General features: G+C 45.4%; 4 protein-coding genes across 4 annotated transcripts; 3 read left to right on the top strand and 1 right to left on the bottom strand.

The window, feature by feature from the left end:
* Positions 1-1,215: 1,215 nt before the first annotated feature.
* Positions 1,216-2,252, top strand: F5J12DRAFT_947766 (uncharacterized protein; the record flags this gene model as incomplete). The annotated part of the gene is made up of 4 exons (XM_051749764.1): positions 1,216-1,298; positions 1,332-1,749; positions 1,833-2,136; positions 2,218-2,252. 4 exons carry the CDS (start codon positions 1,216-1,218, stop codon positions 2,250-2,252), a joined length of 840 nt encoding a protein of 279 aa, XP_051598571.1.
* Positions 2,253-3,190: 938 nt separating this feature from the next.
* F5J12DRAFT_723046 (uncharacterized protein) lies at positions 3,191-3,608 on the bottom strand (the record flags this gene model as incomplete). Its single annotated transcript, XM_051741424.1, has 3 exons — positions 3,191-3,272; positions 3,342-3,434; positions 3,526-3,608. Coding segments are annotated over 3 exons (258 nt in total), but the record flags the coding sequence as incomplete, so codon positions are not given.
* A 551-nt stretch (positions 3,609-4,159) lies between these two features.
* On the top strand, positions 4,160-5,183 carry F5J12DRAFT_722975 (GTP-binding protein; the record flags this gene model as incomplete). The annotated part of the gene is made up of 6 exons (XM_051741418.1): positions 4,160-4,285; positions 4,340-4,372; positions 4,426-4,598; positions 4,650-4,732; positions 4,786-4,989; positions 5,041-5,183. 6 exons carry the CDS (start codon positions 4,160-4,162, stop codon positions 5,181-5,183), a joined length of 762 nt encoding a protein of 253 aa, XP_051598569.1.
* Positions 5,184-16,433: 11,250 nt separating this feature from the next.
* On the top strand, positions 16,434-16,832 carry F5J12DRAFT_722964 (uncharacterized protein; the record flags this gene model as incomplete). Its single annotated transcript, XM_051741417.1, has 1 exon — positions 16,434-16,832. A coding segment is annotated over one exon (399 nt), but the record flags the coding sequence as incomplete, so codon positions are not given.
* Between the last annotated feature and the right edge of the window lie 10,197 nt (positions 16,833-27,029).

The following is a 27,029-nucleotide window of genomic DNA, read 5'->3' as shown; positions in this document are numbered from 1 at the left end:
GTTGCTATCTTCTATTAGTTAGCTATGAACATTTTACTTAAGTTAGATTATAGATATATTGTTCTCCCCTCCCATGCAAGTTGGAGTTTGGACTCATGATTAGAGAATGCAAGAGCCATCTTGAAGCTTGAAGCATGTTCCTTTCAAAGGCTCTTTGGCTGCACATTTGAGGACAACTGCCATGAGGCCTACAGACAAAGAACATGTCAGTATATGAATGCTCAAGCTCTGGATGTCAAGTTAGTCCCTACCCTCAATCATGAGGTACTACACTTGTGGATGGGCCAACCATGTATGTAGTCTGCACATCTTCACCAGACTAATCCAATGCTAATGATACATGATCCTGGTTGACAGCTTTCCCAGCTTGCACCTGTAAGGGTATGCCTCACTTTGTGATCTGTCTTTGATATAATCTCACTGTGTCTGGCTGCTTCAGGATATAGTGACTCTTACAACTGAGTGTGCTATATGTGAGAATTGCAGAAGGGAGGGTACCCAGGGGGGATTTGCATAGGGATTCTGTATTATGCCTACAGACAAATTTGAACAATCCTATACTATAACTGTATCAACAGACCATCTGGCTGGATGATGACTGGAGAAGGGACAAGTGACATGGTATCTGTCTGTACTACACAGCCTGTGAGCTGCTGTCTTCCAGAACTGCAGCCACCAAGGCTGGCTGGACTCCAGTCAGCATCAGAGAAGCATGGCATTACATAACCTACCTCGACAAACAGTGATTGTCATCATTTTCGCAAACTGCAGTAACGAAGACGTGTTTTGTTCTATTTGGACAACAAAAACAAAACAAATAGCCCCTGAATCCACTCATTGTCATTTACATGCCATCGTCATTGGGGGACTTAATATGAAAATAAGTCATAGAAGAGGAGCACTAGCTAAACTGGAAGATCACCGTTGGCTGTACTACAACGGAGGGTCTGCCAGCCAGAGAACCGTGGCTCGCATTCACTAACTGTTGGAAGCTAAAATACTGTGTTTACTTGGTAACCTCTGCAACTAACGCTCCACGAGGACGAAGATAAACCAGGGCACTTTGCATGTATGGACTCAGAAAGGTTGGTGTTCGGAATTCTCCGAATGCACACCCCCCGCACACAACTTTGCCCTTTCTTAGCCCAAGCTCGCCTCCACGCAGCCCCAGGAACCCCCCTTTAGCTGTGACTGACACAACCCTCTGCCTCCTCAATGACCACCATATCGCCGATCAAGCTCGCCATCGACGCCAACAACAAGCCTGCCAACCTACCGCGCCCCGAGGCGATCGTCCAGTAGTGCCGCGACGCCGCTCGCGCCCGGTTCAGTGCCACCAACTCCAATTCCAGCTACCTCCGTGGCGTCGCTCTCGCCTACAAGTCCTGCGGCGCCACCGCCTACTTCTGGGTCAAGTATGGCTGGTCTATCATCATGGGTGAAGCCCCGACGCAGGGCTTCGTCGCGCAAGCCATTAACGGCAAGGCTAATGCCGCCGTGCGGGTCCCCAGTGTCTACCTCGCCTTCCGGTCGGGCAGCTACGGCTACATCGTGATGGAATACATCGACGGGTCGAGGTGCGACGACTCCGATGCCGAGCTGGTGGCCGCCGCCGTGCAATCCCTCATCGCCATCCAGGGGCCGACCGCTGCACCCGGACCCGTCGGCGGAGGCCCGATCGCGCACCGCTTCTTCGTCGACTGGGAGTCCCCCGTGACTTACGACTCCGTCCAGTTGCTGGAAGAACATGTGAACGGTGCAAGTGTTTCCCTTCGTCTCGCCCTGTCCCTCTTGCACCTTCGCCGGTTTCCGGATGATGACCCTTGACACAGATTCTCGCTCACGAAGGCAGGGGCGAGTGTGTCAGTTTCGGGCCTGAGGTCAAGGCTCACGGCCTGCGCCTCTGCCCCTGTGATATGAACCGAACCAACTTCATGAAGGACCTCAAGGGCATGATCGTGGCCCTCGACTTTGGCGCCAGCTGTTTTCTACCTCCCTCCTTCGCCTTCGCGCTGCGCGAGGGCGACGACTTCACCCAGTCGATTGCCAGGCACCTCAATTATCCTGCGTCGACGCAGCTTAATCCGATGCTCATGGCTTCCTACATCTTGGTCTTGTTCGGTACGAACAAGATCGGTGAGCACACCTCCTTGCTCTCTTTTCTTGTTCCTGCTTCTCGTTCCCTTGCAAGAAGACTGACTTCAATGTGCTGCACAGGTATCCCGCCCAAGCTCAAGAACACGGCCAAGTAGACGTGGTGCACAAGCTGTCCACATTCTGACTGGACCGCGTCCTCCCTTCTCGTTGTCTTCTCGTTTCGTTCGTTCTGCTTCATCTTCGCGCGGACTGTTGCGGCTTCTCGATTCTCCCGAGGCACACCGCTTTGCGCGTTTTCACCCCCGGCTGGCTTGTATTTACTAACGGTTAGATGTTAGAACACTGCATTCACTCGGTGACCTCTGTGACTAACGCTCCATGAGGAAGAAAGTAAATTGGGCATACTCCATACTCCACAAGCACCCGAGAGGGAGGCGTTGTAGTTCACATGAGCCTTACTTCACATGTACGCGCTCAGAAAGTGATCAATTAGTAAAATCTTGAAGTTGGGCTGCAAAGTATAAAAGTACCACAACCACATTAAGTCGATATCGGGCTGATATTGGGTATTGAAACCCACACTGTGTACACGCTCGGTTTTCCGACCCTCCAAACAACCTTTTCGTTTGCTGACTACTCGCGCTAATCAACGTCCACCCATAACTGGAATGAAACTGACATGCATATGGCCATCTTTGCCGTGCACTTCGATGGTGTTCAAATAACCTGCCCAGGGCAACACGATGAAGATGCTCATGCTTTCTTTTACTATGTAAACTCCGCATCATTCAAGTAGTGTCAATGCCCATCACTCACCATGTGTAGGGATCTGTGACACTGCGGACTCATAGAAACTGGCTGGCTTTGCGTTGAAAGCGTCAGCTGGCGTTGAGGGCGTATAAGGGGTAGTAATGGCGGCCCGGCGTGTGATGAACGATTTGGTGTGTTTGGCCCAGAATCCGACGACCCTCGAGCAATCGAAACCGCTTCTTCCCCATTTCTGGCTCCGTAATGGGCAGGGGGAAGACGAGGTTGAGGAAGAACGAGGAGTGTGTATAGCTGTGAACTGGTCCTGATCTGTCTGGTTGCTTGGTCAATATTTGAAACCACGAATCTCGGGCTCTGCTTCTACATCTTCCGGAACCCGACCTCCGACTTTGACAGCATAAATTTTGCTTTTGACGTCAAAGAAGAAGAAAAAACCGTCAACAACGCTAGGGAGCAAACGAAAAGGCAAACAAGACTCACCCATTCTCCGCCATCGTGCGACCCAACTCGACTCAGCATCAATGGCGGAGGTAATTCCATCAAAGTAGATAGTGGTGTAAACGGATATGCTGCCCACAGATCCCTTCATCTGTTTCACAGAGTGAGGCAAAGAAATAAGATGTTTGAGGTCTCGTGAACAGAAAGAAGCAACAAATATACGCTTGCATGATCTCTTCGCAGTTTGGACATCCATTTTTCTTAGAGTCTTTTGGATGTTGGATGTTGGGGCATAGTAGGCATGCTCAGAGATTCTTGTATTTGCCTTGAGAGGGAATTGAAGTGATCGTAGAGGTCCACGTCGTTAAGCCTCAACTAATTACATAAGCACATGCAAGGAGATAGGCGCCTTGATATCGATCGACTTGCTGCGAGTCGATACCCCGACGACAGGCTTCACGCCGATCCTCCGCACGCCTTAAGCTCTGCGCTGTGAAATCGTATCTTACATTTACATGGCTCCTGGTCGTATCAAAAAGTGGTTCAAGGCACTCGGCAGTGATTCTCATCGTGCCCGCCGAAGTGATCCAAGTGACTTAGCTCCTGCTGCAACTGAAGCTACGGCTGCAGGTATGATATTGTTCTAGCCTATGAAACATGACATACTTGATATGGGGACACAGAAGCTAGCAATCTTGTTGGTGATGTGGCGACCCCAGTTCCCCCTCAGACTGAAGCTACTCCCCAAGGTATTATTTTCGCTCTTGATGAAATTAAATCTGTTTAACACTGAATCACAGCAACTACGTCTTCCGGACCTGCTTACTGTCTCAATTCTGAGATGGCTCAAGAATACATGAAAAAAATCGAGCGCTTTCGAATTCTGGTCATGGGCAGATCGAATGCCGGAAAAACCACCATCCTCCAAAGAGTATGCCATTCTACAGATAAACCAGAGGTCTTCGATGGAAAAGGAAACAAGGTATAGTCCTATGGGGTCGGTAGAATCCTGTAATATCTATCTAAAAATTTTCAGATTGATGGTACTGTCGTGCAAGGCACTTTGGCAGTAAGATGCCATAATGACCTGTGGAAATTGATATTGATGCTGAGTGCTCTCAGCGTGGCTACCATAATATTGAGCATGAGCTCGTGTTTCAGAGTAACCTGGGCTTTGTGTTCCATGACTCATGTGGGTTTGAAGCAGGTACCAACCGGCAGTTTGACCAGATGAGGAACTTTGTGGTTGACCATAGAGCCACAATGAGGGTGAATGAACGAATCCATGCCATCTGGTAAGGAATACATTGTGAGTAACTACAGGCTAAGTGAACAAATGAATGTAGGTTTTGCATCCCCATGACAGACTACCACAGGACAGTAACTGCAGCTGAGCAGAAATTCTTCAATGAGTGTGACACAGGACATGGTAAGGAAAAGACTTCCACAGATAGGATTGCATGTGATTGAACTTCTGCATAGTTCCTGTGATAGTGCTATTGACTAAAGTGGATGCTTTGTACCTCCCTGCACTTGAGGGGCTTCTGGATCAGGGTTTGGCCATAGCTGAGGCAAAGGAAAGGGCAGCAGAAAAGCAGGGAGAACTGTTGGAAAAGTGGCTTGACCATGTAAAACATGAGCTGGGCAAGTGCAAGTTCCCACCTAAAGGATATGTGTCACTTCAGAGTGGGTAATTCATCACTCAGAGATAGTGCTACTAGAAAATCCTGGTGGCAGAGATGCATCAAGAGAGTGCAGACTGTAGTGCTTTGATGGATTGCACAGCAAATGTGTTGAATGAGGAAGGTTTACAAAGGTTACTTATATCAACACAGCAGTCAAGTATTGCACTGTGTGTTCAATATGCTGTGCACAAGTAAGTAAGCAAGTGTGTTTTGGTGCAGATACTGATCTTCTGGAGGTCACTGAGAAGGACATTGGAATTAAGTGTTGTGGGAAGATTGCAGGTGGATGTGAAAAAGTGTGAATGTGATCTGTTGCAGTGGTTTCCAAATTGTGAGGTAAGTGGCCAAATTCTTCCAGCATATGGAGTCAATAATGCTATGATTTTGTGGTCCCTTGCATGTATTGGCAGAGTGTGAGTAATTAATTAATGGCATGCTGGATTTGCTGACCATGCTCTTGATGTTGGTGGCATGACAGTATGTGAGTGATTGGATGGCATTGTAAGCTGGTGTCTGCTCAATGGCCTCATGTGCACTCTGGATGTTGATGGTATAAAAGGGGGTGAGTAATGTCATGGCATGTTTAGCTAGATGTCTGCTCAATGGTCTCACTTGCACTCTTGATATTGGTGGTATAACAGGGGGTGAGTAATGTGATGGCATGTTCAGCTGGATGTATGCTCAATGACCTCACTTGCACTCTTGATGTTGGTGGCATGACAGGGGGTGAGTGATTTCATGGCATGTCTAGCTGGATGTCTGCCCAATGGCCTTACTTGCACTCTTGATGTTGGTGGCATGGCAGGTGGTGAGTGATTTGATGGCATGTATGGCTGGATGTCTGCTCAATGGTCTCACTTGCACTCTTGATGTTGGTGGCATGACAGGGGGTGAGTGACTTGATGGCATGTTTAGCTGGATGTCTGATCAATGGCCTTACTTGCACTCTTGATGTTGGTGGCATGACAGCATGTAAGTGATTTGATGGCATTTCTAGCTGGATATCTGCTCAATGGTCTCACTTGCACTCTTGATGTTGGTGGCATGACAGCCAGTGAGTGATTCAATGGCATGTTTGGCTGGATGTTTGCTCAGTGCCCTCCCTTGCACTCTTGATGTTGGTGGCATGACAGCTGGTGAGTGATTTCATGGCATGTTTGGCTGGATGTCTGATCAATGGCATCACTTGCACTCTTGATGTTGATGGCATGACAGGGGGTGAGTGATTTCATGGCATGTCTAGCTGGATGTCTGCCCAATGGCCTTACTTGCACTCTTGATGTTGGTGGCATGGCAGGTGGTGAGTGATTTGATGGCATGTATGGCTGGATGTCTGCTCAGTGGCTTCCCTTGCACTCTTGATGTTGGTGGTGTGACAGGTGGTGAGCAATTCCATGGCATTAGTTGGATGTCTGCTCAATGGCTTCAATTACACTCTTGATGTTGGTGGCATAACAGAGGGTGAGTGATTGCATGGCACATTTAGCTGGATTTTTACTCAATGACCACACTTGCACTTTTCATGTTGGTGACATGACAGGATGTAAGTGATTTGATGGCATGTTTAGCTGGAGGTCTGATCAATGGCCTCACTTGCACTCTTGATGTTGGTGGCATGACAGCCAGTGAGTGATTTGATGGCATTTTTAGCTGGATGTCTGCTCAATGATCTCACTTGCACTCTTGATGTTGTTGGCATGACAGCTGGTGAGTGATTTGATTGCATATTTAGCTAGATGTCTGCCCAATGACCTCACTTGCACCCTTGATGTTGGTGGCATGACAGGGGGTGAGTGATTTGATGGCATGTTTAGCTGGATTTCTGCTTAATGGCCTCACTTGCACTTTGGATATTGGTGGCATGACAGGGGGTGAGTGATTTAATGGCAGGTTTAGCTGGATGTCTGATCAATTGCATCACTTGTACTCTTGATGTTGGTGGCATGACAGGGGGTGAGTGATTTGATGGTGTGTTTGGCTGGGTGTCTGCTCATTGGCCTCACTTGCACTCTTGATGTTGGTGGCATGACAGTGGGTGAGTGATTTGATGGCATGTTCATATTTGGCTGGATGTCTGCTCAATGGCCTCCCTTGTACTCTTGATGTTGGTGGTATGACAGAATGTGAGTGATTTGATGGCATGTTCAGCTGGATGTCTGCTTAATGGTCTCACTTGCACTTTTGATGCTGGTGGCATGACAGTGGGTGAGTGATTTCATGGCACATTTAGCTGGATGTCTGCTCAATGGTCTCACTTGCACTCTTGATGTTGGTGGTATGCTAGGTGGTGAGTAATTTCATGGCACATTTAGCTGGATGTCTGTTCAATGGCCCCCCTTGCACTCTTGATGTTGGTGGCATGACAGGATGTGAGTGATTTTATGGCATGTTTAGCTGGATGTCTGCTCAATGGCCTCACTTGCACTCTTGATGTTGGTGGCATGACAGGATGTGAGTGATTTGATGGCATGTTTAGATGATGTCTGATTAGTGGCATCACTTGCAATCTTGATGTTGGTGGCATGACAGGGGGTGAGTGGTTTGATGGTATGTTTAGCTGGATGTCTGATCAATGGCTTCATTTGCACCTTTGATGTTGGTGGCATGACAGCCAGTGAGTGATATGATAGCATGTTTGGCTAGATGTCTGATCAATGGTCTCACTTGCACTCTTGATGGTAATGGCATGCCAGGTGGTGAGTGATATAATAGCATGTTTAGCTGGATGTCTGCCCAATGGCCTCATTTGCACTGTTGATGTTTGTGGCATGACAGCTGGTGAGTGATTTGATGGCATGTTCAGTTGGATGTTTGCTCAGTGGCATTTCTTGCACCCTTGATGTTGGTGGCATGACAGCCAGTGAGTGGTTTGATGGCATGTTTGGCTGGATGTCTGATCAATGGCCTCACTTGCACTCTTGATGTTGGTGGCATGACAGGATGTGAGTGATTTGATGGCATGTTCATGTTTGGCTGGATGTCTGCTCAATGGCCTCACTTGCACTCTTGATGTTGGTGGTATGACAGTCAGTGAGTGGTTTCATGGCATGTTCAGTTGGATATCTGCTCAGTGGCATTCCCTGTACTGTTCATGTTGATGGTATGGCAGAATGTGTGTGAATTTAGTCCAATGTTGGATATTTCTTGATTCCCTTTACTTTCAACCTTTGGATTCTGCTTAACTTGTAGCTGGTAAGTGGTCTTGCCATGTTGCCCCTGGTGTTTGCTGAATTTTATGCATTCCCTTCAATATGTCATATGGCAGAATGTGAGTGATTGCCTGGTTATTTGGGTACATAGACTAATCATCATTGTGTGGTGGTGCCCTTGGTGTGATCTCTTCTTTGGTAGGAGGTGCGCAGCATTACAGCAGTCATAACTGGCTTCATTTCTCATCCACCTATGTTGTGACCATATTTGTCACATATGTGTCATTACAATTCTTAGCTTGTAAGCATTGACTTGCTACCTCTCCTTGCCTAAGGTGAACATTTAACATAACAGGCAAAATTTGAAGTCAACACAGCCATCCAAATGCCAGCTCTGCACAATGATGCCACTTTGTTTGGGAAGTTCCCAACTCTCCAGTTGATGGCTGAACATGCCATTGGTAAGTGTTTCCCATTGCCTACTCAACATATACTCACTGTTCTAGGATGCTTGCTTGTTGCTGAGCATTCTTACTTTTTAATGCAGCATGGGCACCATCTTTGGCAGGAGGTTTTGTCATTGGCTGTGGAGCAATACAACAGTTCCAATATACAGACTGCCATTTCAAAAGCTGTCAAGGCAGCTTTTCAGGACCATAATGGTAATATGGATGGTTTATGTGAAGCTATTATCAAAATCACCATTGAGCATCGCATGTGTAAGTGCATATTTTCACTATTTATGACAATATTATTCTGAGATGTTTTCAGCAAACAAGCTGTTGATGGAGCCAGAAGGCCAATAAAGTCTGAGTATAGTCACAACATTAAGAGTAGCGTGTCTGGGTATGGGACTACTGCTTATCATCAATTTGTAAGGCATGCTCAATATTCAATCTCCACTGCAACATGCCTAGCATTGGTATGATTTTGGTGGTTGTCACACACAAATGTATATGTATCCCTTCCATTTCTTCACTGATTTGAATGGTTGCAGTTTGGAACACTTGTGTTTACTCATATACATTGATGTGATGTAAAAATATGGCATGCAAATACAGAATTGTGTCTGAACTAGTGGTGGATACCCCTACATGTAAGTACCCATGGCCAGCTTAAGTATAGGTCATATAAAGTGTACATTTGTATTTGTTGGGGTCATGCTCACTGCTTGCCACATCTCAATGAATGCAGTTTCAAGCTTCCATCATCAGGTGCACTTGACCTAAGGGCCTTAAACCACTCTGCAAGATATTCATGTGGTAGTGTTACAGCTTTTGCAGTTGTCTAGTGTTTGAAGGCCAACTCATCAACATTCTACATCACAGACTGAATGCATGATCAGTTGGATAAGCAACATGCAACCTTACCAACTACTTGATGTGGTTGTCCTGGAAGGACCAGCTTGGGCTCCTCTGGCAGCCTTCCCCTCCCCTAAGCATCAGCAAGACCTGGGATAGGTGTCCAGTGCTGGCCAGCACTAAACAGTGTCATAGTGTTCATAGTGAGGTTAACCTGTGCATACATTTGTCCCACAACCAGATGCCATATTTGCTCATGTATGGGTTTGACCCTGCACCATACCCCACCAGTCAGGTGCCTGTGGAGTCACTTGTGGGAGAATGACTCTGTTATGCTAAGACCAAAGTTGAAGTGTAATGGAGAACTTAGTTGCAGACTGTGGTTTCTACTGAGCAACAGCTGCAGTAACCTCTGTAAACAACAGAGGATTTAGGTGATGCCAGTAAGAGTACCCTGGTTAGGGGTCTGAGGGTGAAGTTCTGAGGAATGCTGCATATGATTGAGCAGCTCAAGTCTGGAGTTCCAGGACTTGAGCTGGTGTCACACACCAAAGGTGTTTGGTGATGTGGACATGGATATAGCAGATGAATGGAGATGAGAGACTAGAGCCCTAATGCATAAGAAGATGGCCAGAGGTGTTAGTGGTCATCCTTCACACAAGAACAAGTCATCAATGCCAAAGAAAAAAGAGAAAGAAATGAGTTAAGCACCCATAAAAATTCTTAGCACCCATGTATGGCATTCAGGTTTTTGACATATCTCCTCCACTTCTGAAGATACTGACTCTGTTCCCACACTCACTTATAGTGTTCAGCCATGTGATCCTACCTTCCAAAGTTGGAGAGGATCCTCACACTCCACATGTTTCTACAGCACTCCCTCTAACAGATGCTCATTTTGCTAATTCCTCTGATATGGCCACCTCCACATCAGTCATTTTGCTTGTCCCCTTTGCTGGGGAAAATGGCTATGTATATCTACCAGGAATTCCTACCAGCTTCTGCCCTGAAGCATCCTGGTACATCCCATCCTCATCTGCTCCCTCTCAGCCCATCCAGCTTGGACAGTGTGTTCTCCTTGTCAGTATGACATCCAGAAGGATTTTCTTTGGTCACCTCAGGTCTGTCATTTAGCTTGAAAGGTCTTATGTGGTCATTTCAGTCTCCTCAGTCAATGAAGCATATGGATCCTTCCTCCCTGCTCCCTGCAATGTCTGTATACCAGTCTCATCCATCATTCTTCCAAAATTGCAACAGCTACAGTATGTTCTACTGTCCTCCACTCTCCCTGATTGCATCCATGATGAGTATGACACACATCTTGCCTTCTTATTGCAAGATACAGCAGAAGATGCCCCCTCTTCATCCTCTCCTCCAGTAGAGCCTCATTCATGAAGTATTATTAACTTTGCTGAGAGGACAGAGGGGGGAAAAATGTGATCCCCTGTGCTCCTGTCACCCCACAGACCCCCAATGCTCAAGTCCTTTGTCACTTGACACCTGCTGTCCCTGTATGGATGTAATATATTGGCATCAGATGAGCGCTGCCTCTCTGTCATCCCACTTCAGCCTGGCAGCAATTCCTTGGAGATGTGACATGCACAGCCTCCCCCTAATTCAATACCAGTGCACTTACTCGGTTTCTGACAGTCCCTGACTCATACTTTGAAATTCTGACTGTCCTTGACTCACCGATTGTGAATACTTATGTACTTCTCAGTCAACCTTCTTTTGCCTACTCACCAGTATCTTACAGGATTTCCATGACAGAGAACAGTCACTAGAAATCCATGACCCAAACTTGGGAAGACAGGTTATAATTCTGACATGTCCCCACAACAGGCTACAACCCCTTCCATGATTTGTAAACTCTGAGGAAAAAGAAGACTACTTTGCACATAAACAGATGCATTGCCACATGAATCAACCCAAACAGGGTTTTTTAGTATTGGTCAAGGACTCATTTGGATCACAAGGAGACCATGATAACATTTTCTTTGTGTGTTCCCCCTATGTTTCTGATCTATCTTTATACCCTTTGAAGTCTACTACCCTTTTGCCCACAGACACTACCAAAAATTCCACTGTGGCATTTATCCATGGTTTACAAAGCAAAAGTACACCCCTCATTAGGTTGGCTCAAAGTCTGAGGAGGTTTGCATGTTTCTCATGTGTTTTTCAGTGAGTTTCTGGCTGAGAACCCAGAGGTTGAAACTCCAATTGAACTTCAGCTGAGTTTTGTAAACTTTGAACCACTCACTTCTCACTGCTCACTCAACATAGCAATGGCCCCAGCAACTGGGCCAGGCTCTCCTGGTCTCCCATCATCGCAGTCTGCCAGATCAGTTGCAAAGCAGCCAAATATTTGAATTCAGTGGGAAAAGTTGCATGCTGCATGAACTGATCACCTGATCAAATGGTGTAAAACTCATGAAGCATCTTGCAAGAAGATCTTTTCTGATTCTATGCAGGATGCTCAGGAGGAAGGTAGAAGTAAGCAGCAGTTGTGCCACAGGAAGAATGACATATATGTGGAGATTGCAAAGGTAATTTTTTCAGTGGGTGATGAGTCTGTAAAGATCTGTGCCCTCTGTCATGACCATTCATTTATCCTATGTCCCCACCCACTCTGCACCCTACTCCACTGGTCATTCCACTCACTCCACACCAACTCTGCCAGTCCTCTGTCATTTGCAAGTCTTCTGCACCCTGCCTACTGTTGGACCATGTGGACTGTCTTCCAGTGGGTCATGTGCCCCTTGCCAGTCCAGCCCTTGGACTTCTCCTTGACAGCATGCAGTCAGGTACTCCACAGCATGTGCACCTCATGGTTCAGCACCTAGACTGTTTCCTTTTTGGTTTGTTCTATGTTACCCATCATATGTTCCCCATCTCCCCTTCATTCATCATCCAGGAGGTTTTTACCTGAAAATTTATGAGTCTCTGTATGTCAGTTCTGATTCTGATTACTGTACCTCCATAGTAGTATAAAAGCCTGTACAGTACTCTGCTGTTCTTCAGTATGAATACCATCTAAGTTCCTACTCCATATCTCTCTGTCTTCTGTCTGTTGGAGTTATCTCTGATCTTCCATCTGGTCTCTACCTCTGAAATATGAGGGCTGAGATTGTGCAAGGGGGTAGTGCATGAGCTAAACCTGATGCCCTCACTCTGTTCTGCTTCTGCCTTGGTGGACTTTGTTCCTGCTGATCCTCTGCTAGTTGGAGTTCAGCATCCATGATTGTCACACCTTGTCTCCATCAAACAGCCATTCTTGCATTGCATGGCCTTCAGTCTGTGTCAAGCATTGTCATCACTTGCATCTCTGTCATTGTCACTGTCACTTGTGTTGCTGCCACAGCTGCCCTTGTCATTGTTGCTCATAGTTGCTGTAGCTTCCATACGAAACTCCATCTGTGCCATTTGTCATATTCTCTGATCATAGTAATCTTGCATAGTTGTATCCTACTGAAGGGCCCATCCATATGTTGTGATGCTATACATGAGATTACTGATGGGCCCATCTTTATGTTTTGTCAGAGGTACATCTTACTGTGGACAGGCCCATCCATATGCTATGACAATATAAATAATATACTGAAGGGCCCATCCATATGTTGTGACTCTATTAAATGATATTAGTGATGAGCCTGTCTTTATGTTTCGACAGGGTACATCTTACTGGGGCCGGGCCCACCCATATGTTGTGACAATATAAATAATACTGCTGAAGGGCCTGTCCATATGTTGTGACTCTATTAAATGATATTAGTGATGGGCCCATCTTTATGTTTCGACAGGGTACATCTTACTAGGGCTGGGCCCACCCATATGCTGTGACAATATAAATAAATACTACTGAAGGGCCCATCCATATGTTGTGATGCTATACATGAGATTACTGACAGGCCTGTCTTTATGTCTCATCAGAGGTACATCTTACTGTGGATGGGCCCATCCATATGTTGCATAATACTACTGATGGGCCTGACCTGATGTTGTGACTCTATTAAATGATACTAGTGACAGGCCTGTCTAGATGTTGCAACAGGGGTACAGCTTATTATGAATGGGCCTGTCTAGATGTTGTGACACCATAAATGATATTACTCCCAGGCCTGTCCTTATGTTGTGACCCTCTCCATGTTATGATAGGCAGGCCCACCTTGATGTTGTGACAGGGGTGTAACCTACCAGGATGGGCCCATCCATGTCTTACAGCAGCTCAGTATACATAATTGGTCATGGGCCCATCTAAATGTTTCAGCATCCTTACCCACCATGGGCCCTCCCATATGTTGTGGTAATGCACTTATGGGCCCATACATATGTTGCTCTCACTTTAGTCCCTCAGGCCTGTCCATGTGTACTGGCTAATCTATTTAGGTGGGCCCATCTCGGGGTCTATATAAGTGTTGGTGTTTTGGTGCACAGGCTGCCCATGTGTTGTGACTAAGTGTGACTACACTATGTGAACTTTATGGATCTTGGAGTAAGGGGATCTTCTGGAAAGTGCCACATCCTGGTCATCATTGATAGGTTCTCTAAGGAAGCAGAGTTCATCCCCTGCACTGCAGAAGAAATGGCTGCTAGCACAGCTTGTCTTTACCTGGTGCATGTTTGGAAACATCATGGACTTCTGGACTCTATCATATCAGACTGAGGCCCTTGGTTTGCCTCTGGTTTCATGAAGGAATTATTTAAAATGTTGGGAGTACAAGAGCAACTCTCTACAGCATTCCACCCACAGACAGATGGACAGACAGAGCAGCTGAACCATGAGATCCAACAGTATTTATGGATTTATGCCAACTGGCAACAGGCTTGCTGGGAGGAATGGCTACCCTTGGCTCAGTTTGCATATAACAACTCTGCCTCCACTTCTACTGGCAAGTGCCCCTTCAAAGTAACCTGCTCCTATAGACCTAGGATGGGCATTGAGCTGATGACTTCAAAGGTGGAAGCAGCAGAGGAAGTTGCCAAATCTTGGTTCCAGGTGTTCCAAGATGTAAAAGCAAACCTCACCAAGGTGCATTCCCAGCAGAAGCAGCAAGCAGATAGATGCTGCTCAGTTGCTCCCTCTTATTCTGTTGGATCTCAGGTCTGGCTAGCTATGGACCACCTGTCCTTGAAGGACTCCTGTTTGAAACATGGAGCTCTTCAATTCCTCATGCATTGGAAAGGATACCCTGAAGAAGATCATACCTGGGAGCCAGCCTCCACCTTGAAGAATTCACAGTCAGTGGTCAAGGATTTCTACTGATCCCATCCCAGGGCCCCCCATAAATTATCTCTCCTCTCATTGGAAAGCTTTCACAGCTTGTTCACACCTGTTTACTACTGTTTGTCCTATTTGGTCTTGCCTGGAAGTCGAGCCTTAGGAGGGGATAGTGTAACAACTGGTAGACTTTTCACTTCTGCTTTTCCTACTTGCCTATATATATCAACCCTCTGGTTAGGGTTACAGTTTAAGGATGCTTAGTCATCTTGGACTTTTCCTTTACTTTTTTGCTTATGCTTACATGATACTTAGTAAGGCCATACCTCATTGCTAACACATGTTTGCATTTGTCCAATAGCATAGTTCTCTCTTTTGTTTACACTGCAAGCATTTCACAATTTTTCATGACCAAACATGTTGAAAAGAATTGAAGGAAAAGATACCATGTTTTTATGGATGCTTTTACAGACAAAATCCAAAAATAATATTTCATTTTCTTTGCCTTCTCCACCAGCAAACATGAATTGATGGTAATACCCATTAGACTAGAAGCTAATGGTCATTACCATCAATTAATGTTTACAGGTAGGACATGCAGAGAAAATAAAACATTACTCTTGTATGTTTTGTGTGAAATCATCCCAAATAACATGGTATCTCTTCTTTCAATTTTTTCAACATGTCTTGTCATGAAAATTTGTGAAATGCTTGCAGTGTTACTTCTTTCTTGAACATTCTCTTGAAGGATGCTGTAGGTATCCTCAGTAGTGCAACAAGCTACTAATGTATTAGACCAACCTGTAGGTATCTACAGGATACCAGTAAGTATAATACTGGTAGTGAAAGTGAGCTTACCCTCAGTAGTGCAACAAGCTACTGAGGGAACAGTGAATAAACTACTGTAAAATGTGCGCTCTAAGGTGATTATGTAAGCACCCAAACATCGCACCAAAGTGAGCAGAACACAGGGGAGAATATATCTCCAACACATTCTCTCATGGCAGTATGTACAAACAGTAGGGCAGTATATAAGTCCTGTCATTTGTCATAGCTAGTCTCTCTAATCTAGTTCATTTTGAGCTTGTTTCTCAATCAACAGGTTCCACTCCCATACTCTCTGGTTTGAAGTGATAGCTGAGAAGACTTGTATCTTTGGTTGCTTCAAGATGTGGCTCAAGGATGTGCCAAATGGGTGCACTCAATACAGCACAAGGTATATCTTTTTTAACTTAATAGTGATTTCATTTCACTATAAAAACTACATATAGTCAAGCATGGTGGCCAGAGCTGATCAGCACATGGAGGAGGTATGTTCCTCCCCTTTCATACCTATAGGTTTTCCAATGAGGTCCCAATTGGTTTACAGGTCCATATGCACATGCATTCCTCTGTGTTAGAAGCAGAGCATGGTCAAATCCAATTCCCCTTAGATGACTGCAACCATTGTCCAAGGACTCCCCCACAATTCCCCTCAGATGATGGCAACAACCCAGCAGATGACTGTGACCATCATCCAAGTACTCCCCTGTGATTCCCCTCAGATGATGGCAACAACCCAGTGGACAACCATGACCATCATCCATGTACTCCCCTACAATTCCCCTTGGATGACCATGACCATGGAGGCTTGTGATCCCCCCATCTGCTGGAGTCACCTCACCAATCACACTCACCTCCCCAGTCATTTTCTCATGATCAGTGCCCTCCCTCTCGCTTAGTCTTCAATATAGATTTGCTGGACCAAGTGGCCATCAACCTGAAGCAGTGCAATGTGGTTGCATTCATCAAACTTCTCCATGCAGCTTCTCTGGATGACCCAGTTGCTAAACTAGATGATGCAGCCCTCCATAGACTATGCAACCCCCTGTGCACCCAACTTGAAATAGATGATGATGTAATCTGTTTTGGACTCAAGGTGTATTTCTCACTCAAACACTCTGCAATTTTGGCATATGAATCCATACAACAATCTGCTGCATGCTGTTTTGAAGGGAGGGCCATATCCATCCCAAGCTATTACAATATCGAGAAGCTCATCACTGAATATACTGGAGTTGAGTCAATCGAACATGATATGTGTCCTGATAGTTGTGTGGCCTTCACAGGCCCATACTCTGCACTTGACAAATGTCCTATATGTGAGGAGGATCACTATGATGCCATCAAACTGTGAGTCAGTGCAGGTCAGTGTCCCATTGCCTGCCAGATGTTCATGATGATACCACTTGGGCCACAACTCCAAGCCCTTTGGTGTGATCCCCAGCAAGCCAAGGAGAGTGGCTATCTACAACAAGAGACAGTGGATTCGTGAACAGATCCATAACAATGGCAGCATAATCAATACATATGATGACTTTTGCAAAGGTATGTGCTCACCTGAGGATGTCCAGTGCAGTAATATTAACCATTGTACCAAGGCTTGGACTACCTGGGTGCCATTCAGCAAGGTCACATTAAACCTCAAGACATTGTCCTCATGATTTCCCTCAATGGCACACAACTGTACAAAAGTAAGGAATCAGACTGTTGGATTTACATATGGGTCATCATGAACCATTCCTCAGACAAGTGCTACAAGAAGCACTATGTCCTCCCCAGTGGCTTCATTCCTGGACCTCACAAACCCAAGAATGTTGACTCATTCCTTTTCCCTGGCCTGCACCACCTTGCTGCCTTACAGAATGAAGGACTAACAATCTGGGATGCATGCCATGATGCTGCTTTTGTTTCAGATTTATTTCTTATCTTTGCAACAGCTGATGGTCCCAGTCTCAAATATTTTGATGGAATGGTGGGGCATAGTGGTTGAAATGGGTGCCAACCCTATTGTGGCTTGTGCAGGTGCTGCAAAGGCAATCATTACGATCCCACACTGCTCCTTCTGAACAACTATAATGTTGAAGGTAGTAATCATGCTGACTGTAGCCCTTATGACCTCCAAGATCCTGATTCAAAGGAGTACCTCCACAATCTACTTCATCTTGCTGCTGCTCCCAATCCAACTCAGTACAAGACACTTTGCATGGAGACTGGTGAAGCAACTAAAGCCATGAATCTTCTCAGCTATCACTTCAAACCAGAGAGTGTGGGAGTAGAACCTGTTGATTGAGTACCAAGCTCAAAATGAATTAGATTAGAGAAACTGGCTATGACAAATGACAGGACTTATATACTGCACTACTGTTTGTACATACTGCCATGAGAGAACATTCAAGAAGAAAGTAAACAAAATAGAAAACTACACTATTGGTCAAATGTGAACACATGGTGTCAGTGAGGCACAGCCTTACTAAGTAACATGTAAGCATGAAAGGATAAGCAAAGGAAAAGTCTGAGATGACTAAGCATCCCTAAAGCATAACCCTAACCAGAGGATGGATATATATAGGCAAGTAGGAAATGTAGGAGTGAAAAGTCTTCTGATCATTACACTATCCCCTCCTAAGGCTTGACTTCCAGGTGAGACCAAATAGGACAAATGGTAGTAAATGGTTCCAGCATGGGTGTGAACAAGCTATTGAAGCTTTCTGATGAAAGGAGAGATAATTTACAGGGGGCCCTGGGGTGGGATCAGTAAAAATCCTTGATCACCAATTGCAAGTTCTTCAAGGCAGAGGTTGGCTCCCAAGTATGATCTTCTTTGGGGTATCCCCTCCAATGGACAAGGAATTGAAGAGCTCCATGTTTCAAATGGGAGTCAACAACATATTCAACCTCATATTCAACATCTCCTTCATCAGTAACCCTCTGTGGTCCAGGCCTGTTAACAGGCTGCCCATCAAGAGCACTGAGATAGGGTTTAACCTGTGAGACATTCACAACCAGGTGAATCCTTGTGTTGCATGGCAACTTTAACTTAAGAGCATTTGGAAATACCTCTAGAACTTTGTATGGTCCAATCCACCTCTCAGAAAGTTTATGGCTCTGCCATTCTTTCAAGGACAGATGGTCTGTAGCTAGCCAGACCTGAGATCCAATGGAGTAAGAAGGGGCAGCTGAGTGGCATCTATCCAGTTGCTGCTTTTGCTGAGAGCATGCTTTGGCAAGGTTTGCTTTTACACCTTGGAACACCTGGAACCAAGATTTGGCAACTTCCTCTGCTGCTTCTACCTTCAAAGTTGTTGGCTTGATGCCCATCCTAGGTCTATAGGAATAGGTAACTTTGAAGGGGCACTTGCCAGTAGAAGTAGAGGCAGAGTTATTGTACATGAACTGTGCCAAAGGTAGCCACTTTTTCCAGCAAGTCTGTTGCTGGTTGGCATACATCTGTAAATATTGTTGAATCTCACAGTTCAACTGCTCTGTTTGTCTGTCTGTTTGCAGGTGGAACACCATAGAGAGGTTCTGTTGTACTCCCAACATTTTAAATAACTCCTTCATGAAACCCAAGGCAAACTGAGGGCCTTTGTCTGATACAATAGAGTCCAGAAGTCTGTGGTGCTTCCAAACATGTGCCAGGTAAAGATGAGCTGTGCTAGCAGCTGTTTCTTCTGCAGTGCAGGGAATGAACTTTGCTTCCTTAGAGAATCTATTGACAACAACTAGGATGTGGGACTTTCCAGAAGAACCCTTGACTCCAAGATCCATGAAGTTGGTTGTCAATTCTCTCCAAGGCCCATCAGGGGTAGGTAAAGGTTTGAGTTCTCCTGCAGGTGGCCTATTTCCAGACTTGCTGGCTTGGCACATTTGACAATGCTTTATGTACTCTTCTACATTGGGTTTCAAGGTGGACCATGTGAACCAGCATGTGATCAACTCCTGAGTTCCATTTATTCCACAATGTCCTGCTAGGGCAGAGTCATGCAAAGCATTAAGCAGCTTCCTTCTGAGTGTGCTAGGTACCCAGACTTTTTCTCCATTGTAATAAAGACCATCTCAGAGCCTGCATCCAGCAGGAACTCCTTTGGCTCTAGCAGACTTGATCCACAGATCTTCCATGAAGGGATTTTCTAGTTTTACCAAATGAACCTGGTTTGGGTTTATAAATAGGGACTCTTCTGACTTTTCCCTTTCTTTTCCCTCTATAAAGTCCTCTCATCTCAACAGGGCATCTGGCCTTCCCATTGTGACTCTGGGTTTATGAACTATGACACAGTTAAACTGACTAAAGTACTGCACCCAATGCACTTGGCATGGTTGAAGCCCCTGAGCAGTCATGAACCACTTGAGGTTGTGGTGATCCATCCAAATTTCAAACTGGTATGGAGTAGCCTCAAGGTAATGACACCATTGCTCTAGCACATGGATAATGGCCAGCATTTTTTTGTCATGAACTGTATAATTAAGTTCAGCCCCAGATAGAGAGTGACTGGAGTAGGCAACTGGTCTCCAGAGACCATCATTGCATTCTACTGAGAGCACTGCTCCAGTGGCATAGTCTGAAGTGTCTGTCTCTAAGTGAAACTTCTGATCTTGATCAGGGAACATAAGGATAGGGGTGGTAGTAAAGGCTTCCTTTAGTGTATCAAATGCCATCTGACATTTGTCATCCCAAATGAATGGAAGGTCTTTCTTTGTGAGGTTATTTAGGGGTTTTGTGATCTGCATGAAGTCCTTAATGAAGCATTGGTAAAAGTTTGCAAGGCCCAGGAAACTGGGAGCTCTGTGAACTTTTGTAGGTACAGGCCAATCTTGCACAGCAGAGATTTTGGCAGGGTCCATACATACTCCATTAATGCCAACAATCATTCCTAAAAATTCCACCTCTTGTTGTCTGAAGATACACTTCTGTGGTTTGACAAATGGGTCATTTATCTTTAGCCTTCTAAGCACCTCCAGCACAATCTTGTCATGTTCCTCCTGATTGTCTGTTTTTGTAAATATCATTAGGTCATTAATGTAGACTACAAGCACATCTTCCATATTGCCAAATATGTCATTCATCATGTTCTGAAACATGGTGGGCAAGTTACAAAGCCCAAAGAACATGACCAGGGGCTTGAAAGCACCATGATGGCATACAAAAGCAGCTTTCCATTCATCACCTTCTTTGATCCTAATGTTGTTGTATCCCCAACAAAGATCCATCTTCATGAAGAGTTTGCAACCTTTCAACTTGTCAACAAGTTGAGATATTAGAGGGAGCAGATATGAGTTTTTGATGGTATGCTCATTTAAATAATGGTAGTCCTGGCCCATACACTTTTTGCTGTCCTTCTTAGGAACAAAGAACATGGGAGAGGTCTGTGGCAATTTACTAGGCTGAATATAACCCTTCTTGAGTTGACTGTCAATGAAATCACTGACTTCTCATTGCTCATCAGGGGAGAGAGGGATCAACCTTCCCTTCTTCAGCACAAATGACTCCTTTAGTTCTATCACATGGTTCCAAGGTTTCCTAAGCAGCATATGCTCAGATTCCTTTTCCAAAAAGACTGATAAATATTCATGATATGCCTTTGGAACAAGTTCCTCAGGGGTTTTATCCATTTTAGGTTTGTCCATCCCTAGATTTCAAATCCAGGAGACATAAGAGTTCATGGCTTCCCATTTGAGCCTTTCCACCTTATGTATGAATGAGGACTTTGGTGCCAGCTGTTGGCATCTACCCATCTTGACCTCACTGGTTTTCCAATCTATCAGCAGGTTGTGCTGATGTAACCAGGTATGTCCCAGGATCATGGTACTACCTCCAAGATCAGTTATCTCATGATGGTCAAGGTATTGGACATGAAGGTGAGCCTGATGTGTAATCCTTCCAGTGGAATTAGGTGAACCATCAACATTAAATACTTCTACTGCCCTCAGCAGCACTATCTTTGGAATCCAGTTCCTTTCCACAAAACTTCTATCTATAAATATTCCAGTAGCACCACTATCAAGCAGTGCATTGACCTTGAACACCAGACCAGCATTTGTTTGCAAAACCAAAGGGACCTCCACAGAGCCTTTCAAGTTCAGCATGCATTAGTTTTCAGACTGTATGGTAGTCTTTGCACTACTACCCTCCAGATCTGGGAGATCAAAAGAAACTTTTTTTCGTTTTTTGTTGCAAGTGGACTTAAGCAGGCAAGGTTTTACATCTGGCCCCAAGCCCTTTCAGGACTCTGCTTCAGATGATGTAAAAGTGTCAAGTCTGGGCCTACTCTGACCAACTCTGATGCTAGACAAGGTCTGGGGAAAGGTTCAGAAGCAAGTCTGACAGCAGGAACTGAACTCCAACTGGCAGAGTGTTGGCAGGAATGAAGTCCACTGAGACAAAGGTGGAGTGGAGTGAGGGCATCAGGTTTAGCTCATGCACTACCTCCTTGCATGATCTCAGCCCTTGTATTTCAGAGGGAGAGTATGGATGGAAAGTCAGAGGCAACTCTGACAGGCAGAAGATGGAGACAGAGGGAGTAGGAACTAAGTTGATATTCATACTGAAGAACACCAGAGTACAATACATGCTTTTATACTACTATGGAGGTACAGTAACTGGAATCAGAACTGACATACAGAGACTCATAAATTTTCAAGTAAAACTTCCTAGATGATGAATGAAGGGTAGATGGAGGACACACAAACAGGTAACTTAGGATATCCAAAAAAGGAACAGTCCAGGCACTGGACCATGCAGTGCATGCACTGCAGAGTACCTGACTGTGCACTGCCAGGGAGAAGTCCAAAGGGTAGTCACATGACTCCTCAGAGAGTGGTCTGTGCAGCCCAGTAAGAGAGCAGTACAGGTCCAACAGCAGTTGGAGTGGAGATGACTGGTAAATGTCAGGGTGCAGGCAGAGTTGGTGCAGAGTGAGCAAATGACCAGCAGAAAGGGGTGTGGAGTGAGTGAGGACCTAGGATGAATGCATGGTCATGACAAAAAGTAACAGAAGGGGAAACAGATTCTGAACCATTAAATAACTCCTGTGGTTCTTCAATGTTGAGAAAAGAGAAGCAATTGAAAGAGACTACTGGTACACTATTTTTGGTATTTTTATTTTCAATTTTTGTATTTTCTTTTGTATTTTTAAGTCCATAAGTAGAACAAAACCTGTAAAAAGAAGAAGAAGAAACAGGAACAAATGTCCATATGTTAGAGTCTGCAGGACCCAATTTCACTGCAGCTCTGATTCTTTTAACTGGTTAATATGTGTGACAATCTGCTTGAAGCTCATCCCCTCCATTGCTTTCAGGCAGGGGTTGGGTCCAGTGTCAGTATTTACAGCCCTGACAGGGCATCCTTGTGGTTGTGCCTGTTTTGAGCACTCACTGCAATAATGGCCTTTGAGGCTGCATCCAAAGCAGGTTATATGGGACTTGTCTTTAGGGGGTCCCCTCCCCTTTCCTTGTCACAGAACAGCACCTATATCCATGGGAGTGCTGGCTCTGGGTTGCATTCCTGTGGCAGAGAAGCCATGAGGTTGGTTTTGAGGCCATACCCTTGAGGAGGAGGCCATCATGTAATGGTGGTTCTTGAAATTTCTGGCCACCAACCAGAGCTCAGTTACATACTCTTTGTACATATCCTTTCTTTTACCAAGATGGTGCATGAGCCATAGCACCTCTGGGTTTATTGCCTGTTTGAGGCACAGGATAGCCAGATTGTCAGAAGTGCTTGCCATTGGCTTCCAACTGTCAAATTCTGCCAAGAAGGCATACATTCAAGACTGTCCCTGCCTCACTTTTTGCATCTTTTTCTGGGCTCAATCTCCACTGTTCATGGGCCAGAATCTTGAGTTGAGGTTGGCCACCACCTCATCAATTGAAGGCCAGTTGCTGTTCACCAAGTGAAAGTCCAACTTGGCATGGGCACAGTTTCTGGCAATCAGACCCATCATCCAAGTCCAGAAAGCCATGCAGTCCTGGCTTGTATAGCAGTGGGTGGCCACTTTGCAAAAGGCCCTCATCTTGATGACCCATTCCTCATACTTTGCTATGGACCCATCAAACATCCCAGGCTCAGCAATGCCCCTCTTTGTAGGGTCAAAGTTGTTCATTTGCACTGGAGCTGGCATGGGCATGTATTGTTGCATGGCTTGTGCCATTGCTGCCACCATCGCCTGTACCATGGCATAATCAACAGGCAGGGGCTGCAGCTGGTTGGGGTCCATTTCTGCTTGTTAGCAGGACCAGGCAATGAAGGGGGTGGCAAATGGAACACCCTTGGTGCCAGGTATGCAGGGATAGGGGAGAAGTTGTAATCTAGTTCAAGTGAAGCAACTAAAGATGTGAGTCTTCTCAGCTATCACTTCAAACCAGAGAGTGTGGGAGTAGAACCTGTTGATTGAGTACCAAGCTCAAAATGAACTAGATTAGAGAGAGTGGCTATGACAACAACAGGACTTATATACTGCCCTACTGTGTGTATGTACTGCCATGAGAGAATGTTCAAGAAGAAGGTAAACAAAAGAGAAAACTACACTATTGGTTGAACACAAACATGTGGTGTCAGTGAGGCATGGCCTTACTAAGTAATGTGTAAGCATGAAAGGATAAGCAAAGGAAAAGTCTGAGATGACTAAGCATCCCTAAAGCGTAACCCTAACCAGAGGATGGATATATATAGGCAAGTAGGAAATGCAGGAGTGAAAAGTCTTCTGGTCATTACAACTGGCATCACAAAGCCATCCATCCTTCTTGGTCTCAATATGTCTTGTATGCTTGGTATTCCTGACTGTCTGACCCCCAATATCATGCATCTTGCAGCTCTACCATCTGACCTCTATTTACCATTATGGTGCAGCATGATTGAGTGTACCCCTCCTGACCATATCTTGCAATGGCCATGGGCCATCTTCGGGAAACTCATGGTGCTCTTGTTTCATCTGCTGTGCAACATCTTCCCAGGTCCTTTGATTGCAAGCCATGCAACCCTGCCAAGAAGATTTCATCTGGCTACAAGACATGGGAATTCTGGGTCTACCTTGTGCCTGCCCTACTCTATGGAGTCCTTGGTGAGCCCTATTGGCGGAACTTCTGCAAGTTAGTTCATGGATTCCAACTCATATGCCAGAGTAAGATCCCCAACTCCAACCTTTGTGATGCTCTTGTACTCCTCATGGAGTGGCCTCAATTTCAAGGAACTCTACTGTCAGTGATCCCCTTTCCAACTGCATTTCATCTGGCCATGCATACATCAAGTATCTCATTTGATGCAGCAGACAGTCAAGAAGGGTCCACCCATCTGTTACTCACAGTGGGTTATGGAGAGGACCATTGGAAACTTAGGTCAAGAAATCTGACAGCCATCAAATCCATATGCCAACTTGTCTCATGAGGGGGTGCAGCACTGCCAAGTCAACATGCTTAAGGCAATGGTACCCAGTCTATGCCCTGAAAAGCCACCATTTCCATTGATCACCATTAAACTAGAAGGCAGATATGTATTGCTCTGCAAGTGAGATGTACAACCATCTTTCCATGAGGACTTGCTGCATCAGCAATTTCACATTATCTAGGCCATGAAGGTAGCATCAAAATACATTGATGGGCATGTCTCTGTCTGCTGAATGGGCAGATCACATGGACAGCATGGAGAGAGCTTCTTCATGAACCAGATCAGATATGCCCTGCTCACTTTGTAAAGGTACTGTAATATGCATGTATTTCTTTGAGTGCCCTACTTACATCTTGTAGTTTGTGCTTGACCAGACCACATGCATGGGTGAAGTCCAGTATTTTACCCACCTTGCTGTTCAAAATGAAGACCCCAATATTGCATTGGCTTGGATTTGGAAAAATGTAGCAGTGATCACAATGTTTTCCTCCCCTGACCCCAACCTACTCAAACTCTCTTGTCACACCATCCAAGCTTGCCAATGTCAGGAAGAGGATGTGTGCATCATTGACATCAAGTTGATTACTGGCATCATAGGGATGGTTCCACATCAATTTGCAGGATTGGGGTACTGCTACTTCATGGTCAAGTGGCTGGGTCTAGATATTGCTACATTTGGTGTCCCTTATGAAGGGGAAGGTACTCAGAACAATATGGACAATCATGAGGATGATCACAAGAATGACGTAGTTCCAGCAACATAGCACACACTTAGATACTACAAGGAGGTCATGTAACTAGTCTGATTAGCTCACCATTGAGGTTGTTTCATGCTTAAGAATGTGCCAGACAAGTTATTTGATGAGGACAATAACAAATGTATTCTGGACAACAACAAATGCATTCTGGACATGTAAAAGTACAATCTTGGTCATTGCAAGTCCTCAAGCTCCTTCTTCCATCACTGAATCACATTAAACATCCTACCCTGACCTGCACAATCATACCACCTTGCATCTTCCTCTGGTGTGATGTACTTCCAGTAAAGGGAGCCAGGGGGCAGGGGACTTGGAGTAGCAAAGATACTTTTGAAAATGGGGACATGCCAAGCTGAAATGTTGTCAGAGCTGGCCTTAGTTGGAGACAGAGCTGGATGGGGGGTTTGCTTGTGCAGTGGAGCTGCTGGAGCCTCGGACTTGGGCTCAGTTGTAGAGCCAGGAGAAGGACACTGTGCCAGAAGAGGAGCATGGGGAGTTTGTGTATGCAGTGGAACATCATCAGACTTGGGCTCAGTTGTAGAGCTAGGAGAAGGATGCTGTGCTGGAAGAGGAGAACAGGGAGTTTGCATATGCAGTGGAGCTGTTGGAGCCTTGGACTCAGGCTCAGTTGTAGAGCCAGGTGATGGATGCTGAGCTGGAAGAGGAGGACAGGGAGTTTGCATATGCAGTGGAACATCATTGGACTCAGGCTCAGATGCAGAGCCAAGAGAAGGATGCCACACTCCACAATATACTGGGACCTTAGTTGGTGATGAGTGCTACAAAGGTGGATGAGGCATTGAGTGACATCAAGTTGGCCATAGGGTATTGGCTTGAGGAGGAGTGTCACACTCAGGATCAAAACTGGGCCCAAAAGTTAACAAGGGATAGAATTGAAACCAGGACACTCACACTTTATCTGCCCAATCAGCATTGGCAAGGGCCCCAGGGAGTTGGTATGGAAGCAAACATTGTATGAGCTGCTCATATTGATAAGGGTGGGAGTGCTAATATTTGGGGTCAAGTAGCTGGTCATCAGACACAGTTAAATGAGGGCTAGTGCTGCTCTCGGTAAGGCTGGGATCACTGAGTACAACATTGTCAAGGTCGACATCATCTGGTATGTCAAAGAAGCACTTGGCAGCCAGAGGTAAGTCCATGTAGGAGTTAGACTTAGTTCTGCCACAGCATAGGTAGGAGTGGAGTCACACAGGCATAACTGCTATCATTCCTTCCATACTTCCCCCCATCTCCTTCCTTGCATGCCACTCATGACAAACATGGATCTGTTGCTCTCTGCATCTCAATCAATGTTTCAGAGTATCCCCAGTATTTTTGACACTCCACTAAGCCCAATGCCAGCTGGATCAAGTCATCAGCAGCAGATCAACATGCTGAACAGGTCATACTCATT

Source organism: Pisolithus orientalis, assembly GCF_024613125.1.
Source record: "Pisolithus orientalis strain OTSU chromosome Unknown F5J12scaffold_21, whole genome shotgun sequence".
NCBI classification, from domain to species: domain Eukaryota; kingdom Fungi; phylum Basidiomycota; class Agaricomycetes; order Boletales; family Pisolithaceae; genus Pisolithus; species Pisolithus orientalis.
Note: the sequence above shows the minus strand (reverse complement) of the source record. Positions and strands in the feature narration are given on the sequence as shown.